We start from the raw sequence: 18979 nt of genomic DNA, 5'->3' as shown, positions 1-18979 counted from the left end.
TTCCTACAGTTCTGTCTGAATGCGATTACAGATCTTTGAGTCGATAAGACTAGAAAAGACCTACTGATCAGCTGGTTGTGAACCACGTGGTTCTGCTTCTGGTCTCATGAGGATTTGAATGAACTGGGTTTGATGTCAGGGCCTCTCTGTGTGGAGTCTGCATGTTCTCCATGTCTGCGTTGGTTCTCTCCTGGTTCTCTGGGTCCACAGTCCAAATACATGTGGGTTCACTGGAGACTACATGACCATATGTGTGAATGTTGCCCTGCGATTGGCTGGCGATCTGTCCAGGGTGAACCCGCCTCCTGCCCGTCAACTGGGATTGGCTCTAAAGCTGTACAGATAATGGATGGAAAGATAATGGATGTATATAGATAATGGATGGATATAGATAATGGATTAATTTAATGTGACATCAGACACATTTTGATTCCTTTTAACTTTATTTATCACAAACTTTATAGACTATCTCAAAGCGACAATTTAAATCTGTTCTATCCCCCACAATGCACTTCAGCTCTTCACTGTTTCGGCAGCGGGGCGTCGTCTCTGGTCGGACTGAAGGAGTCGATCTCCTTGACGATCCTCTCTGCGAGGGTTCTGTTGTTGGCAGCGATGATTCTGCGAGACATCAGGTCCACGACTCCTCCTGAACACAGAGTACAGACTGAACACACCGATCATCAGAACCAACGCTGAGCTGTTGGGTTACATGTTCAACATATTTACCCTCCACGTCCATCAGGACGCCGCCGGCCTCAGTGACCAGGAGTGAACCGGCCGCCACATCCCACACGTGGATCCCGATCTCATAGTACGCTTCCACACAGCCGGACGCAACCAGACACATGTTGACCGCTGCACTTCCTGCGCTGCGAACCCTGGAAACACAAGTAGTCAGGTGCTCACACTGCAGTACTACTGATAGTACTCAGCAGCAGCAGTACTCAGCAGCAGTACTACTCAGAAGCAGTACTCAGACGCAGTACTCAGCAGGACTTGGCAGAAATACTCGTTAGTACTTGTACTCGTACCCCTGCACCGGGATGCAGACGATCTTCCTCAGACTGGAGAACATTCTGTCGATCGCTTCAGTTTCTCTGTTGGATCCGAACTCTGTGGCGATGATGGAACGACTGATGTCTGTCGGACACAACAGGTGAAAGGTCAGACTCTTGTGCTGTGACATCACTGATATGTTAATGATGATGAAACATTCACAGACCTTCCTCAGTAGAAACCTGCAGCGGCTCTCCGTTACAGAACGCCCCCCGACCCCTCCTGGCCGTGAACATCTGGTCCTGCAGGCAACTGTAAACGACCCCGAACTCGCACTGCAACACACGGATTATAGATTTATAATTATATATAGTGACCAGAAATTATAGATTTATAATTATATAGTTACCAGAGCGTATAGATTTATAATTAATTTAGTAACTGCACATTATTTCATTCATGGTGCAGCTGAGGCTTCTGGTTACCAGCTCATCAGGGTTGAGGAGTCACTTCCTGGTTCACAGCACTATGACAGGTGAGCAGGGTTGTACTGTAGTGAAGTGTACGCTGACCTGTTTGTTGACACAGAATCCAATGGAAACAGCAACGAAGGGGAAACTGTCAGAGACATGAAGGTCATTAAGGTCATCAATGACATCACATTTACGGTCACGTTTCAAACATGTTTTTGAACTGAACCTTTAAACATGACGAGGTGATGATGTCACAGTTTCATTGAACAACTCACGCGTGAACAAAGTTGGTTGTCCCGTCGATGGGGTCGATGATCCAGGTGGGAAAGTCTGTGAGGTCACAGGGTTCACCTGCAGCCACTGACTCCTCCCCTATGAACCTGAAACGCATGCACGCACACACAAACACACCTCAGTGATCTGTTTTAAAATGAACTCTTAATTGCTTCTTCATTTTGTATTGATTAATAAATCAATCGACTGATCAGCTGTGAAATATTATTTCATAACTTGATTATTTTATGTTGCTTCAGTTTTTACAAAGTAAAAGACAATTGAAGTATTGATCTGTGACACTGATCAGTTATCGGTAACATTCTGAGGGGGGGTAGCTTCCTACCTGTGTGTGGGGAATTTCTCCTTCACCGATTTGATGATGAGCTGCTCGACCTTCTGGTCAGTTTGTGTCACCAAGTCGATGGACGAACTCTTTGTCATCATCACCTTCCTGTCATCACGCAGAGCCTCACGCACCATCTGATCAATACATACATACATGCATACATACATACATATATTATATACAGATGGATCAGTGACCTCAGATGAATCAGTAACCTCAGACCAACAATCTGACGTGTTGACGCCTCCAGTAGATTATGTTCGGCGCCATCATGGTTTTTTAAACTAGAAGCAATCTTATTTGGAGGAGCGGGGACGTGGCCTGACAGAGTTTTACCTGTGACCTGCACCGATTGGATGGTACCAGCTGTCAATCACTCTGTATCCACTCTCCAACACATCCGGTGCTTTATGGTCATGTGACTGTAACTGGCCCATAATGTACAACGTGAACATCATGAACCATAAACTGTTACTGACGTTTATGAATCAAGTCTCGTTCTCATAGAGTCACCCTTTGCTGATCAGGACACAGAACACAGGCTTCACACACTTGAAGGATCTGATGTCTGTCTAATGACCCCTGGAAACTCCACATGTCCTCACGATTTCTTGTGTCTTCATGTTTCTTCACATGTCCTTGTGTCTTTACGTGTCCTTGTGTCTTCATGTGCCTTCATGTGTCCTGACGTGCTTCACGTGTCCTCATGTCTTCATGTGTCTTCATGTCTCCTCATGTCTTCAATGGTCTTCATGTGTTTTCACGTGTCCTTACTTGTCTTCACGTGTCTTCAAGTGTCTTCATGTCCTCATGTGTCTTCACGTCTCCTCATCTCTTCAAGTGTCTTCATTTGTTTTCACGTGTCCTTACTTGTCTTCATGTGTCCTCAGTCTGTTGTGATGAAGGACAGGAGGACGAGGACGTCTCACCTGACTTGTGATCAGATATACTCACCTGTCCAGATTTCCGTGCGATGGCGACAGCGTGGTCCATGGCGTCCTGCCAGAGGTCGTCCATGTTAGAGGAGCAGTTCCTTATAAAGAGAAAATCTCTGATTATATAACATGAAAATATGTTTTAACATCATTTTATTCCCACTCAAATTCATGACATTTTGAAAAATACATTATTATTTGTTTAATGGATAAAAAAGTATGATGAGAAATTTATACATGAGCTCACATTTCTACCACAGAAGAAGAGACGGAGACGGACATGAGGACACAGGACGTCAACACTGTGACTGACTAAACGACACAAGGTTCAACAGCGACACAAAGACGAGTCGTGACATTCAACAACAGACTCGAGTCAAACGATCCTGACATAACCTCCGAGGTGATGGCGCGTTGAAGAGACTCGGTCCCAACGAGAGACTTCAGGAGGCGGACCAATGCGAGGCGGACAAACGCGAGAGACTTCAGGAGGCGGACCAACGCGAGAGACTTCAGGAGGCGGACCAATGCGAGGCGGACAAACGCGAGAGACTTCAGGAGGCGGACCAACGCGAGAGACTTCAGGAGGCGGACCAACGTGAGAGACTTCAAGAGGCGGACCAACAGGAGGAGGACCAACGCGAGACACTTCAGGAGGCGGACCAACGCGAGACACTTCAGGAGGCGGACCAACGCGAGACACTTCAGGAGGCGGACCAACGTGAGACACTTCAGGAGGCGGACCAACGCCAGAGACTTCAGGAGGCAGACCAACGCGAGACACTTCAGGAGGCGGACCAACAGGAGGTGGACCAACGCGAGACACTTCAGGAGGCGGACCAACGCGAGAGACTTCAGGAGGCGGACCAACGCCAGAGACTTCAGGAGGCGGACCAACGCCAGAGACTTCAGGAGGCGGACCAACAGGAGGTGGACCAACGCGAGACACTTCAGGAGGCGGACCAACAGGAGGCGGACCAACGCGAGACACTTCAGGAGGCGGACCAACAGGAGGCGGACCAACGCGAGACACTTCAGGAGGCGGACCAACAGGAGGCGGACCAACGCGAGACACTTCAGGAGGCGGACCAACGCGAGACACTTCAGGAGGCAGACCAACACGAGAGACTTCAGGAGGCGGACCAACGCGAGACACTTCAGGAGGCAGACCAACGCGAGACACTTCAGGAGGCAGACCAACACGAGACACTTCAGGAGGCAGACCAACGCGAGACACTTCAGGAGGCGGACCAACGCGAGACACTTCAGGAGGCAGACCAACGCGAGACACTTCAGGAGGCGGACCAACGCGAGACAATTCAGGAGGCGGACCAACGCGAGACACTTCAGGAGGCGGACCAACGCGAGACACTTCAGGAGGCGGACCAACACGAGAGACTTCAGGAGGCGGACCAACGCGAGACACTTCAGGAGGCGGACCAACGCGAGACACTTCAGGAGGCGGACCAACGCGAGACACTTCAGGAGGCGGACCAACGCGAGACACTTCAGGAGGCAGACCAACACGAGAGACTTCAGGAGGCGGACCAACACGTGACACTTCAGGAGGCGGACCAACGCGAGACACTTCAGGAGGCGGACCAACGCGAGACACTTCAGGAGGCAGACCAACACGAGAGACTTCAGGAGGCGGACCAACGCGAGACACTTCAGGAGGCGGACCAACGCGAGACACTTCAGGAGGCAGACCAACACGAGAGACTTCAGGAGGCGGACCAACGCGAGACACTTCAGGAGGCAGACCAACACGAGACACTTCAGGAGGCAGACCAACGCGAGACACTTCAGGAGGCAGACCAACACGAGACACTTCAGGAGGCGGACCAACGCGAGACACTTCAGGAGGCAGACCAACGCGAGACACTTCAGGAGGCAGACCAACACGAGAGACTTCAGGAGGCGGACCAACGCGAGACACTTCAGGAGGCAGACCAACACGAGACACTTCAGGAGGCGGACCAACGCGAGACACTTCAGGAGGCGGACCAACGCGAGACACTTCAGGAGGCGGACCAACGTGAGAGACTGACGAAAAGTTGATGCTGTGAAGAGATGAAATCACAGACGACGACTCGCAGCACAGACAGGCTGTGATGTCGTCAGTTACCATGACGACATCAGTTCATGTAGAGAAAGAGCTGGTGGCTCAACGTGTCACAGACGAACAACAGACAAAACAACAGACGAACAGAACAACAGACGAACAACAGACTGTAGAGAAAATGAATCCACAGACAGGAAGTCAACAGACTTGAGACTCTAACCAGGAAGTGACCAACTCAAAGATACAACGTAGCGTGATGAACATATTTATGATCCATATTGATTGACAGATTGTTAATTGGCCGTATTAACCGACAGTGCGTGATGACGTCAGAGACCCGTAACCACGCCGACGTATCGCCGTTCTCTGTTTTATAAGCACGAAGCCATAAAGCAGCAGTTCGGTGACGGAACGGAACCGAACCGAACCGGACCGTTGGTGACTCACCGCTGGTCGATGGAGGTTGAACAAACACGACGTCAGCTGAGCTCGCGCTGCTGCAGCGGTCAGCGGCTTCCACACTTCCGGGTTGTTGTTTTTTTTTTTTTTTCCTTCTTCTTCTTCTTCTTCTTCTTCTTCTTCTTCTTCTTCTTCTTCTTCTTCTTCTGCTGCTTCTTCTGCTGCTTCAGCTGCGGAGCCGCATCCCAGCGCTGCTGCCTCCTGTAGGTCTGTCAGTGGAACTACATCACCCCGCAGCTTCCGGCGGAAACTAAACTCAACATCAGTCATTTATGATCAAGTTGAAGCTCGGTGAGGTCTGACATCTGGATCATATTCATACTCTTCTTCTTCTTCTTCTTCGTCAGATTTAATCGTTTACGTTTCTTACATGTCACGTCACGTTAAATATCGCTGTCACAATGAATTGTGGGTCTATTTCTCCTTTCCTTTCGGTATGAAGCTCAAGTGTGTCCTCTGCTAATGGAGATAGGCAAGGAAGCATTGAAGCTCCTTTCATCAGAGGGTTGATGTGATCAACCCTCTGATGAATTTTTATCTGAATTTTCAGACTTTTTATCTGAGTTGGTGCTTAGCACAGATACAGTTATTATAGTGGGTGACTTCAACATTCATGTGGATGTTGCCAACGACAGTCTTAGTTCTGCCGTTAATTCGCTCATAGACTCAATTGGTTTTACTCAACATGTGAACAAACCCACTCACTGTTTTAATCACTACCTCGACCTCGTTCTGACCTATGGCATAGACATTGACAATCTAATAGTATTTCCTCAAAACCCTCTGTCCGATCACTACTTAGTTACATTTGAATTCTCCATTATTAACTTTACTGAATTTGGAGAAAAGTTCTATTGCAGCAGGTGTCTATCAGAAAACTCTGTTAGTAAATTCAAAGAAACAGTTCCTTCGTTATTTACTCTACTGCCATGTGTCGATACAGTGCAGGATCGTTATCAAAACTTTACTCCCATACAAATTGATGATGTTGTTGATAGTGCAGCAGCCTGACTACGTTCCACAATTGACACTGTCGCCCCTCTGAAAAAGGAAGACAGTCAAACTTAGGAGGATAGCTCCATGGTTTAATGCACAGACATGTGTTTTAAAACAGACGTCACGTAGGTTAGAAAGGAAGTGGCGTTCCAATAGTCTAGATGATTCTCACCTAGACTGGAAAAATAGTTTAATTACATATAAGAAAGCCCTCCGAAATGCCAGAACCAATTATTTTTCTTCACTAATAGAGGAAAATAAAAACAACCCCAGATTCCTCTTCAGCACTGTAGCCAGGCTGACAGAGAGTAAAAGCTCTACTGAACAGTCGAGTCCTCCAACTCTAAGTAGCAATGATTTCATGAGCTTCTTTACTAATAAGATTATTACCATCAGAGAAAAAATTTACCAGCTTCTTCCCACTAATGGCATAGACACACTGTCCAGTACTGTAGGTTCTGAACCAATAGTATCGCCTAATTTATATTTAGAATGCTTCTCCCCTATAGATCTGGCTGAGCTGACTTCACTTGTCACTTCATCCAAGTCATCAACCTGTCTTTTAGATCCTATTCCATCAAGGCTATTTAAGGATGTATTACCTTTAATTAATAATTCCATATTAGATCAGATCAATTTATCTATATTGACAGGCTATGTACCAAAGGCCTTTAAGGTGGCAGTAGTTAAACCTCTGCTCAAAAAACCGACTCTGGACCCAGATATCTTAGCTTAATATAGACCCATATCAAACCTCCCCTTTATCTCTAAAATCCTTGAAAAAACTGTTGCTAACCAGTTATGTGACTATTTACACAGGAATAGTCTGCTTGAAGACTTTCAGTCAGGTTTTAGAAAACATCATAGTACAGAAACAGCACTACTGAAGGTTACCAATGACCTTCTCATGGCCTCAGACAGTGGATATGTTTCTATTCTCGTCCTTTTAGATCTTAGTGCTGCATTTGATACCATTGATCACAAAATTTTGTTACAGAGACTAGAACACATTGGGATTAAAGGAACAGCACTAGAATGGTTTAAGTCCTACTTATCTGATAGATTTCAGTTTGTTAACGTTAATAACAAATCTTCCATTCATACAAAAGTGAGTCATGGAGTACCACAAGGTTCTGTACTGGGACCGATACTTTTCACTCTATATATGCTTCCTTTAGGCAATATTATAAGAAAACACCACATCAATTTCCATTGCTACGCTGATGATACCCAGCTGTATTTATCTATAAAGCCAGATGAAACTAATCAGGTAGACAAACTTCTGGATTGTCTTAAAGACATAAAGGCCTGGATGACTTATAATTTTTTTACTTCTAAATTCAGAAAAAACTGAGGTCATTATACTCGGTCCTAAACACCTCAGAGAAACATTATCTGATCATATAGTTACCTTGGATGGCATTACCTTGGCCTCCAGCTCTACTGTGAGAAACCTTGGAGTTATCTTTGACCAGGACATGTCCTTTGACACATAAAACAAGTCTCTAGGACAGCCTTCTTTCACCTGCGCAATATCAAGAACATTAGAAACATCCTCTCTCAAAAGGATGCTGAAAAACTAGTCCATGCTTTTGTTACTTCTAGACTGGACGACTGTAATTCATGACTGTCAGGATGTTCCCCAATAAGTCTGTGAAAAGACTCCAGTTAATCCAAAATGCCGCAGCTCGAGTTCTGACAGGAACTAGAAAAAGAGATCATATTTCTCCAGTGTTAGAATCTCTGCATTGGCTTCCTGTAAAATTCAGAATAGAATTCAAAATACTTATCCTAACCTACAAAGCCCTTAATAATCAAGCTCCATCATATCTTACAGAGCTCCTAGTTTCATATTATCCCAATAGATCACTTCGCTCTGTAAACACAGGACGACTTGTGGTTCCCAGAGTCTGTAAAAGTAGAATGGGAGGCAGAGCCTTCAGCCACCAGGCTCCTCTCCTCTGGAACCAGCTCCCAGTTTGTGTCAGGGATGCAGATACCCTGTCTACATTTAAAGTTAAACTTAAAACCTTCCTCTTTGATAAAGCTTATAGTTAGAACTGCTCAGGTGTTTAATAAACCATTTCTTTATTATGCTGTTATAAGCCTAGACTGCTGGGGGAACTTATATCATGAGCATCTTTCTCCCTCTCCCGTTCTCTCCTTCTCCCTCTTTCTCTCTCTTTATCTCTCTCTCCTTCTCCCACTTTTTCAATCTCTCTCTCTCTCTCTCTCTCTCTTTATCTCTCTCTCCTTCTCCCACTCTCTCTCTTTATCTCTCTCTCCTTCTCCCTCTCTCTTTCTTTATCTCTCTCTCCTTCTCCCACTTTTTCAATCTCTCTCTCTCTCTCTCTCTCTCTCTCTCTCTCTCTCTCTCTCTGCCCCCATGTATCTACATTACATGTCACTAACTCTGTTTTCTCTCCCCTAGTAGATCTGACCCCAGATCTGCAGGATCCAAACCCATCATTATTATTATTACTATCATTATTATTAATAACATCATTGTATTTATAAGTATCAGTTTTCACTAATTATAAGTATCAGTCTGGTAGAAATTAAAGCAACTGTTATACTACCCCCCCATCCCCCGATATGTTTACAGTACATGTCACTGACCCTGTTTGTGTTTTCTATCTCTCCTAGTGTCTCTCTGACCCCAGAGCTGCAGGACCCAAACCCCTCATTATTATTGCTATTATTAATATTAATATTAATATCATCACTAATAATAACAACAACATAATTGTATTTTTTAATTATAAGTATCAGTCTGGTAGAGATTACAGCGGCGGTTGTACAACTGTCCTCTCTCTCTTCTCTCCTACTGTCTCGCATCCCACCCTCTTTCCTCCCACCTCTCCTCTCTCTTCCCCCTCTCTCTCCCCCTCTCTCTCCTCTCTTCCTCCTCTCTCCTCTCTTCCCCCTCTCTCTCCTCTCTTCCTCCTCTCTCTCCTCTCTCCTCTCTTCCCCCTCTCTCTCCTCTCTCTCCTCTCTTCCTCCTCTCTCTCCTCTCTCCTCTCTTCTTCCTCTCTCTCCTCTCTTCCCCCTCTCTCTCCTCTCTTCCTCCTCTCTCTCCTCTCTTCCTCCTCTCTCTCCTCTCTCCTCTCTTCCTCCTCTCTCTCCTCTCTTCCTCCTCTCTCTCCTCTCTCTCCTCTCTCCTCTCTTCCCCCTCTCTCTCCTCTCTTCCTCCTCTCTCTCCTCTCTCCTCTCTTCCTCCTCTCTCTCCTCTCTTCCTCCTCTCTCTCCTCTCTCTCCTCTCTCCTCTCTTCCTCCTCTCTCTCCTCTCTCTCTCCTCTCTCTCCTCTCTCTCCTCTCTCCTCTCTTCCTCCTCTCTCTCCTCTCTCCTCTCTTCCCCCTCTCTCTCCTCTCTCCTCTCTTCACCCTCTCTTCCTCCTCTCTCTCCTCTCTCCTCTCTTCCCCCTCTCTCTCCTCTCTCTCCTCTCTCCTCTCTCCCCCCTCCCTCTCCTCTCTTCCTCCTCTCTCTCCTCTCTCTCCTCTCTCCTCTCTCCCCCCTCCCTCTCCTCTCTCCCCCCTCTCTCTCCTCTCTTCCCCCTCTCTCTCCTCTCTCTCCTCTCTCCTCTCTCCCCCCTCCCTCTCCTCTCTTCCCCCTCTCTCTCCTCTCTCTCCTCTCTCCTCTCTCCCCCCTCTCTCTCCTCTCTTCCCCCTCTCTCTCCTCTCTCTCCTCTCTCCTCTCTCCTCTCTCCTCTCTCCTCTCTTCACCCTCTCTCTCCTCTCTCTCCTCTCTCCTCTCTTCCCCCTCTCTCTCCTCTCTCCTCTCTCCTCTCTCCTCTCTTCACCCTCTCTCTCCTCTCTCCTCTCTTCCTCCTCTCTCCTCTCTCTCCTCTCTCTCCTCTCTCTCCTCTCTCTCCTCTCTCCTCTCTCTCCTCTCTTCCTCCTCTCTCTCCTCTCTCTCCTCTCTCTCCTCTCTCTCCTCTCTCTCCTCTCTCCTCTCTTCCCCCTCTCTCTCCTCTCTCCTCTCTCCCCCCTCCCTCTCCTCTCTCTCCTCTCTCTCCTCACCCCAACCGGTCCAGACAGAAGCTCCGCCCACAACTGAGTCTGGTTCTGTCAGAGATTTCTTCCTGTTAAAAGAGTTTTTTCTCTCGACCGTCGCCAAGTGCTTTGCTCATTGTGGGATTTGTTGGGTTTTCCCTGTAATATTGTAATATTGACCTCACTATGTAAAGTGCCTTGAGACAATGTATGTTGTGATATGGCGCTATACAAATAAAATTGAATTGAATTGAATTGAATTGAATTGAATTGAATTGAATCAGAGCTGCACCAGAACAGCTGATTTATTCAGGATCAGAACTTAATGTTCACATGATCGTCTGAGTTCTTCACAACAAGCTCATTGAACTTATACAGGCATGAAAATCACTCACCATTCGGCGAAATTCGCCGATTTGAAACCAAAATAGGTGACCTACGTGAATCGTGTAGATCCGATAAACAAAATATTTTTTTGGTGGGGCGGGTATGGACGGGACATGGAGGTATACCAGAGATTATCAATGAACTGCGAACATGTGCGCGCGCCTGAAGGGAGCCTTGAATTCAATAAAAACATTCACTCTACAAGCGCGAGATTATGGAAATATTAGCTCGAAGGGCCTCGCATCACCAGTTTTTCTCTCTGGGAAGGTAGGGGAATACTGCTACCTGATTGGTTTGTGAAGTGTACTCGCAGTTCGCTCGTGCAGACCAAAGCACTCGGAGCTGAAAAGAAGACACTGATTTCGAAAGTGGAATAGCCTGACAAAAGACAGACAGCTGAAGAAGAGAAGAGGGCAAGGCTGAGACGTGGCAAAACAGCAAAAGCGGGCCATGGAGACACTGGTCCAGGCAAAGAAGAAAAAATGAGACCCCTCTAACCCCTGCCCCTTCCCACCCATATTCATCTTCTGCGGCAGATTGCACTATTAAAGTTGTACATTCATACTGTCTTGTAATTCTGCTTGATTTTTCTCTCAAAATTCATCAGATTGATGCTTTTAAATATGTAATATGAAATTTTCTTTCTAGAGGGGTCGTATCCTTCTCACCCTTTTTCCCCCTGACCTATTTCATGCATGTTATAGTTCAGAACTTCACACAAAATACATTTATCTTCTTAAAAAATATATATAATACTTTATAAACTGATGTGCTTATTATTTTTATTTGACTTTCTCTTCTTGTATTTTCCTCATGTTAGTGTTACTTCCTGTATGTTTGTTTTTATTTAGTCGTTATTTCCTGTTTCATTTTATTTAGATGTTACTTACTGTTTGTTTGGTTTGTTTACAGTTATGTTCTCTCTCATTTCTCATCTCAGTTTGTCTCAGTTTGTATATTTGTTACTGCACATTTTCATTTAGAGACATGGAGATGAAATCACAAAGACAATAATGATGTTGATGATGATGAAGAATCTCTGTCACAACTCAGAAGCAGAAACCTGAACAGCATCTTAGACCAACAAATATCCAGACACACAAAGTTTGTCCCTGAACACAACATGACTGTTAAACTGGTTTATTTGCGAAAGGACATAAGTGTTTACATAAACCTGTTAACATTAACATGCTAATAAAACCTGCTAACATTAACATGCTAATAAAACCTGCTAACATTACCATGCTACTAAAACCTGCTAACATTACCATGCTAATAAAACTTGCTAACATTACCATGCTACTAAAACCTGCTAACATTACCATGCTAATAAAACTTGCTAACATTACCATTCTCACATCAATATGTTCAGACTGGAAAGAGAAACATTTGTATATGTTCACAATGTTGTTTAACACATTACTTCTCATATAAAATGTCGCATTATACATAATGTAATGCTAATGACGCTATGCAAAGCTAAATAATAATGAATGTTCATTATGACGTATGAGTGTAAACAGAAACACATTTCTTCAAATGTTACAAACTGAAGAAGAGCTGGGATTAGTGTCAATTCATCAGAAATGCCTGCGTTACGCTTCCTGCCCTCTCTCCTCGACGTCGTTCACACCTGTCGCTCCACACACACACCTGCAGGGGTCGTCATCGTCCCGGCGACAAGGAAATGCCTGGATCACGTGAGCGATACGATTGGCCACGGCTGAGGAGCTGGCAGCGATGACTCTCCTGGACATCATGTCGAACTCTGAGCCTGAGGACACAAACGAACTAATCAGAGGATGTCCTGTTCCCTGAAGATACACACAAATGAGGTATGACATCACATATATCAGATACAGACCATCTGTATCCATGACAACACCACCAGCCTCCTGAACGATGATGGCGGACGCGGCGATGTCCCAGCAGTGCATTCCAATGTGATAGTAGGCATCAGCTCCACCTGTCGCTACCTGACACATGTCGACTGCCGCCGTCCCCAACGCACGGACGCTAATACCAAAAGACATATGAACAAAATGTTAAAGAACAAACAAATAAACATACCAAGACAATGTTGAAGAACAAACAGTTTGACACTGAAACACGTGAAACACAAATCACACAAATGACGTAAAGCTGAGGGTTGAAGCAAAGAAACAAACATCAGAAGCTCAGAAGACAACATTTTGTTACTGTTACAGTGTTGTGTTACAGTTGTGTGTTAGAGTGTTGTGTAACAGTGTTAAAGTCGTGTGTTACAGGGTTGTGTTACAGTGTAACAGTCGTGTGTCACAGTGTAACAGTTCTGTGTACAGTGTCGCAGTCGTGTGTAACAGTCGTGTCTCACAGTGTTACGGTCATGTGTTACAGGGTTGTGTTACCGTGTAACAGTCATGTGTCACAGTTTAACAGTTGTGTGTACAGTGTCGCAGTCGTGTGTAACAGTCGTGTGTCACAGTGTTACAGTCATGTGTTACAGTCGCGTGTTACAGTCTTGTGTTACAGTGTTAGTGTTGTGTTACAGTCGCGTGTTACAGTGTTAGTGTTGTGTTACAGTCGCGTGTTACAGTCGCGTGTTACAGTGTTAGTGTTGTCTTACAGTCGCGTGTTACAGTGTTAGTGTTGTCTTACAGTCGCGTGTTACAGTGTTAGTGTTGTGTTACAGTCGCGTGTTACAGTCGTGTGTTACAGTGTTAGTGTTGTGTTACAGTCGCGTGTTACAGTAGCATGTTACAGTGTTGTGTTACATTTGTGTGTTACAATGTTACAGTGTTACAGTAGTTTGTTACAGTGTTGTCCCTCAGTGTGTTACTGTGTTTTGCCTCAGTGTGTTACAGTAGTGTGTTACAGTGTTGTGCCTCAGTGTGTTACTATGTTGTGCCTCAGTGTGTTACAGTAGTGTGTTACAGTGTTGTGCCTCAGTGTGTTACAGTGTTACAGTAGTGTGTTACAGTGTTGTGCCTCAGTGCGTACTGTGTTACAGTCGTGTGTTACAGTATTGCAGTTGTGTGTTACAGTATTTTGCTACAGTGTTACAGTGCTGTGCCTCAGTGTGTTACATTGTTGTGCCTCAGTGTGTTACTGTGTTGTTTTACAGTGTTACAGTGTTGTGCTTCAGTGTGTTACAGTGTTACAGTGTTGTTGTTTCTATTCTCACCCATGTACAGGAAGTTTCAACAGTCTGAAGATGTTGGAGGTCATAGTGGACAGAGCGAGGTCATCACGCTCCGCCCCGATCTCCGTCACGACCACGCACCTGCTGACGTCTGATTGGAGGAGACAGAACAGTCAGAATCACTAACAGACAAACAGACCAATGGGTTGATGTGATGTCACGTGTTACGTCACCTTCCTGTCCAGAGGCGTGCAGCGGTTCTCCGTTCAGAAAGGCTCCTCTTCCTCTCTGAGCATAAAACAGTTTGTCTTCCACACAGCTGTAAACGACCCCGAACTCCGTCTGACGACAACAAGAACAACAACAACACGTCAGTCTGAGCTCCTCTGACCTCTGACCTCTGACCCACAGGTGAGTTTACCTGCTTGTTGACGGTGAATGCGATGGATATGGCGACGAATGGAAACCTGACGAGACACAGAACAAAATCATTCTGATGGTTCTCTGAGTAATGACAACAGTAACATTTCCTCCATTATTAAAGTTATACACCTTATCAAACTAAAGGTCTTCCAGCTGCATTGTGTGTGCGTGCGCGCATGTGCATGTGTGCATGTGCGTGTGTGTAACCTCTCACCTGTGGACGAAGTTAACGGTCCCATCGATCGGGTCGATGATCCAGGTTGGGGCGTCCGTCAGCTCCACACGCTCACCTGCAGCTACAGACTCCTCCCCAATGAACCTGAGGGTCAGAGGTCACAGGTTAATCCTCCTCAGTATGGATCAGCTGTTGTCTAACAGAACAGAACAGAACAGAGTAGAACAGAACAGAACAGAACAGAACAGAACAGAACAGACTAGGACTGAACGGAACAGAACAGAACAGAACAGAACAGAACAGAACAGAACAGAACAGAGTAGAACAGAGTAGAACAGAACAGAACAGAACAGAGTAGAACAGAACAGAGTAGAACAGAACAGAACAGAACAGAGTAGAACAGAACAGAACAGAACAGAGTAGAACAGAACAGAGTAGAACAGAACAGAACAGAACAGAGTAGAACAGAACAGAGTAGAACAGAACAGAACAGAACAGAACAGAGTAGAACAGAACAGAGTAGAACAGAGTAGAACAGAACAGAACAGAACAGAGTAGAACAGAACAGAACAGAGTAGAACAGAACAGAACAGAACAGAACAGAGTAGAACAGAACAGAACAGAAAAGAACAGAACAGAACAGAGTAGAACAGAACAGAACAGAGTAGAACAGAACAGAACAGAACAGAGTAGAACAGAACAGAACAGAACAGAACAGAACAGAGTAGAACAGAACAGAACAGAGTAGAACGGAACGGAACAGAGTAGAACAGAACAGAGTAGAACAGAACGGAACAGAGTAGAACAGAACGGAACAGAGTAGAACAGAACGGAACAGAGTAGAACAGAACAGAACAGAACAGAACAGAACAGAACGGAACGGAACGGAACGGAACAGAACAGAACAGAACAGAACAGAGTAGAACAGAACAGAACAGAGTAGAACAGAACAGAACAGAACAGAACAGAGTAGAACAGAACAGAACAGAACAGAACAGAGTAGAACAGAACAGAACAGAACAGAACAGAGTAGAACAGAACAGAACAGAGAAGAACACAAGACAATAGAGAAGAACAGAACAGAACGGAACGGAACGGAAGGGAACGGAACAGAACAGAACAGAACAGAACAGAACAGAGTAGAACAGAACAGAACAGAACAGAACAGAACAGAGTAGAACAGAGTAGAACAGAGTAGAACAGAACAGAACGGAACGGAACGGAAGGGAACGGAACAGAACAGAACGGAACGGAACGGAACAGAACAGAACAGAACAGAACAGACATGAACGGAACGGAACGGAACGGAACAGAACAGAACAAAACGGAACAGAACAGAACAGAACAGAACAGAACAGAACAGAACAGAACAGAACGGAACAGAGTAGAACAGAGTAGAACAGAACAGAACAGAACAGAACGGAACGGAACGGAACAGAACAGAACAGAACGGAACAGAACAGAACAGAGTAGAACAGAATGGAACAGAACAGAACAGAACAGAACAGAACAGAGTAGAACAGAACAGAACAGAACAGAACAGAACGGAACGGAACGGAACGGAACAGAACAGAACAGAACAGAGTAGAACAGAACAGAACAGAATGGAACGGAACAGAACAGAACAGAACAGAACAGACATGAACGGAACGGAACGGAACAGAACAGAACAGAGTAGAACAGAATGGAACGGAACAGAACAGAACAGAACAGAACAGAACGGAACGGAACAGAATGGAACGGAACAGAACAGAACAGAACAGAGTAGAACAGCACAGAACAGAACGGAACGGAACGGAACAGAACAGAACAGAACAGAACAGAACAGAACAGAACAGAACAGAACAGAACAGAACAGAACAGAACAGAGTAGAACAGAGTAGAACAGAACAGAACAGAACGGAACGGAACAGAACAGAACAGAACAGAACAGAGTAGAACAGAACAGAACAGAACAGAATGGAACGGAACAGAACAGAACAGAACAGAACAGAACAGAACAGAACAGAACAGAACAGAACAGAACGGAACGGAACAGAACAGAACAGAACAGAACAGAGTAGAACAGAACAGAACAGAACAGAATGGAACGGAACAGAACAGAACAGAACAGAACAGAACGGAACGGAACAGAACAGAACAGAACAGAACAGAACAGAGTAGAACAGAACAGAACAGAACGGAACGGAACAGAACAGAACAGAACAGAACAGAACAGAACAGAGTAGAACAGAACAGAACAGAACGGAACGGAACAGAACAGAACAGAACAGAATGGAACGGAACAGAACAGAACAGAACAGAACGGAACGGAACAGAACAGAACAGAACAGAACAGAACAGAGTAGAACAGAACAGAACAGAACGGAACGGAACAGAACAGAACAGAACAGAACAGAACAGAGTAGAACAGAACAGAACAGAACGGAACGGAACAGAACAGAACAGAACAGAACAGAATGGAACGGAACAGAACAGAACAGAACAGAACGGAACGGAACGGAACAGAACAGAACAGAACAGAACAGAACGGAACGGAACGGAACAGAACAGAACAGAACAGAACAGAACAGAATGGAACGGAACAGAACAGAACAGAACAGAACAGAACAGAACAGAACGGAACGGAACAGAACAGAACAGAACAGAACAGAACAGAGTAGAACAGAACAGAACAGAACGGAACGGAACAGAACAGAACAGAACAGAACAGAACAGAACAGAACAGAACAGAACAGAGTAGAACAGAACAGAACAGAACAGAACAGAACAGAACAGTACATAACAGAACAGAGTAGAACAGAACAGAACAGAACAGAACAGAACAGAACAGAGTAGAACAGAACAGAACAGAACGGAACGGAACAGAACAGAACAGAACAGAACAGAACAGAGTAGAACAGAACAGAACGGAACGGAACAGAACAGAACAGAACAGAACAGAACAGAATGGAACGGAACAGAACAGAACAGAACAGAACAGAACGGAACGGAACAGAACAGAACAGAACAGAACAGAACAGAACGGAACGGAACGGAACAGAACAGAACAGAACAGAACAGAATGGAACGGAACAGAACAGAACAGAACAGAACGGAACGGAACGGAACAGAACAGAACAGAACAGAACAGAACAGAGTAGAACAGAACAGAACAGAACGGAACGGAACAGAACAGAACAGAACAGAACAGAACAGAACAGAACAGAACAGAACAGAGTAGAACAGAACAGAACAGAACGGAACGGAACAGAACAGAACAGAACAGAACAGAACAGAACAGAACAGAACAGAACAGAGTAGAACAGAACAGAACAGAACAGAACAGAACAGAACAGTACATAACAGAACAGAACAGAGTAGAACAGAACAGAACAGAACAGAACAGAACAGAACAGAGTAGAATAGAACAGAACGGAACGGAACAGAGTAGAACAGAACAGAACAGAACAGAACAGAACAGAACAGAACAGAGTAGAATAGAACAGAACGGAACGGAACAGAGTAGAACAGAACAGAACAGAACATAACAGAACAGAACAGAGTAGAACAGAACAGAACAGAACAGAACAGAACAGAGTAGAACAGAACAGAACAGAACATAACAGAACAGAACAGAGTAGAACAGAACAGAACAGAACAGAACAGAACAGAACAGAACGGAACGGAACGGAACGGAACATAACAGAACAGAACAGAACAGAACAAACCGGGACAGAACAGAACAGAGAAGAACACGAGACAATAGAACAGAACAAAGTAGAACCTGTGCAGTGGATATCGGTTCTTGATGGCCGTGATCAGGATCCTCTCGACCCTCTGATCCGTCTCCGTCACCAGATCCGCTGGAGAACTTTTCAGTTTCACTTCTTTCTGCAGCTGTAACGCCGACAGGACGATCTGACGACGAGCGTCATCATCGTTATGTTTCTTACGTTTCTTAATGTTTACAAACTTCTTCAAACATCTTTTCAATAAAGTTTCTTAATTTTAAACCATCATCACGTCAATCATCATGTGTGACTGTTTGTGTGTGGGTGTGTGTGTGTGTGTGTGTGTGTGTGACTGTGTGTGTGTGTGTGTGTGTGCGTGTCGCTGTTATTGGTCGTCCCTGAACCTGTATCTGTGACCTCTGAGCTTTGTGCCTGTGCTGTGTTCTGATTGGTAGCTTACCTCACTGGCCTCTTTGGCGATGGAGACGCCGAAGTTCAAACAGTCGGTCCAGTCGGCCATGATGATGGACAGCAGAAAATTGGACAGAGTGAGACGTCCTGTCAGAAAATATCTGAAATAACACATGAAAAATATAAAAACATGGAAAAGAAAGAGAG

The 18979-nt window shown here is 45.2% G+C and overlaps 2 protein-coding genes across 2 annotated transcripts in view; both read right to left on the bottom strand.

Moving 5' to 3' along the window:
* Positions 1 to 424: 424 nt before the first annotated feature.
* Positions 425 to 5699, bottom strand: LOC118311087 (inositol monophosphatase 1). The gene is made up of 9 exons (XM_035634641.2): positions 5542 to 5699; positions 3049 to 3127; positions 2092 to 2228; positions 1748 to 1852; positions 1572 to 1617; positions 1226 to 1334; positions 1035 to 1143; positions 730 to 881; positions 425 to 649 (listed from the first exon to the last, which is right to left on the bottom strand). The coding sequence occupies exons 2-9, from the start codon at positions 3109 to 3111 to the stop codon at positions 522 to 524; spliced, it is 849 nt and encodes a 282-aa protein (XP_035490534.1). The 5' UTR covers positions 3112 to 3127; positions 5542 to 5699; the 3' UTR covers positions 425 to 521.
* A 6354-nt stretch (positions 5700 to 12053) lies between these two features.
* The window catches only part of LOC118311480 (inositol monophosphatase 1), a 9866-nt gene continuing 2940 nt past the window's right edge, over positions 12054 to 18979 (bottom strand). Inside the window, exons 2-9 of the mRNA XM_035635389.2 lie at positions 18822 to 18933; positions 18415 to 18548; positions 14688 to 14792; positions 14472 to 14517; positions 14284 to 14392; positions 14093 to 14201; positions 12794 to 12945; positions 12054 to 12703 (exon numbers count right to left, since the gene is read on the bottom strand). Of these exons, the coding sequence (XP_035491282.1) occupies positions 12525 to 12703; positions 12794 to 12945; positions 14093 to 14201; positions 14284 to 14392; positions 14472 to 14517; positions 14688 to 14792; positions 18415 to 18548; positions 18822 to 18881 (894 nt within the window). The 5' untranslated portion in view covers positions 18882 to 18933 and the 3' untranslated portion in view covers positions 12054 to 12524. The remainder of the gene's footprint in view (positions 12704 to 12793; positions 12946 to 14092; positions 14202 to 14283; positions 14393 to 14471; positions 14518 to 14687; positions 14793 to 18414; positions 18549 to 18821; positions 18934 to 18979) is intronic.

The sequence above is a fragment of the Scophthalmus maximus genome, chromosome 5 (assembly GCF_022379125.1).
Source record: "Scophthalmus maximus strain ysfricsl-2021 chromosome 5, ASM2237912v1, whole genome shotgun sequence".
NCBI classification, from domain to species: Eukaryota; Metazoa; Chordata; class Actinopteri; order Pleuronectiformes; family Scophthalmidae; genus Scophthalmus; species Scophthalmus maximus.
Note: the sequence above shows the minus strand (reverse complement) of the source record. Positions and strands in the feature narration are given on the sequence as shown.

What these genes read in the sequence shown, in the direction of transcription:
- LOC118311087 (XM_035634641.2), bottom strand. Translation starts at nt 3,111, where the DNA reads ATGGACGACCTCTGGCAGGACGCCATGGACCACGCTGTCGCCATCGCA. An exon ending in GATTCTGTGTCAACAAACAG is followed by an intron (nt 1,335 to 1,571) that starts GTCAGCGTACAC and finishes CGTGTGTTGCAG; the next exon opens with TGCGAGTTCGGGGTCGTTTA. An exon ending in GTCTGCATCCCGGTGCAGGG is followed by an intron (nt 882 to 1,034) that starts GTACGAGTACAA and finishes TTGTGTTTCCAG; the next exon opens with GGTTCGCAGCGCAGGAAGTG.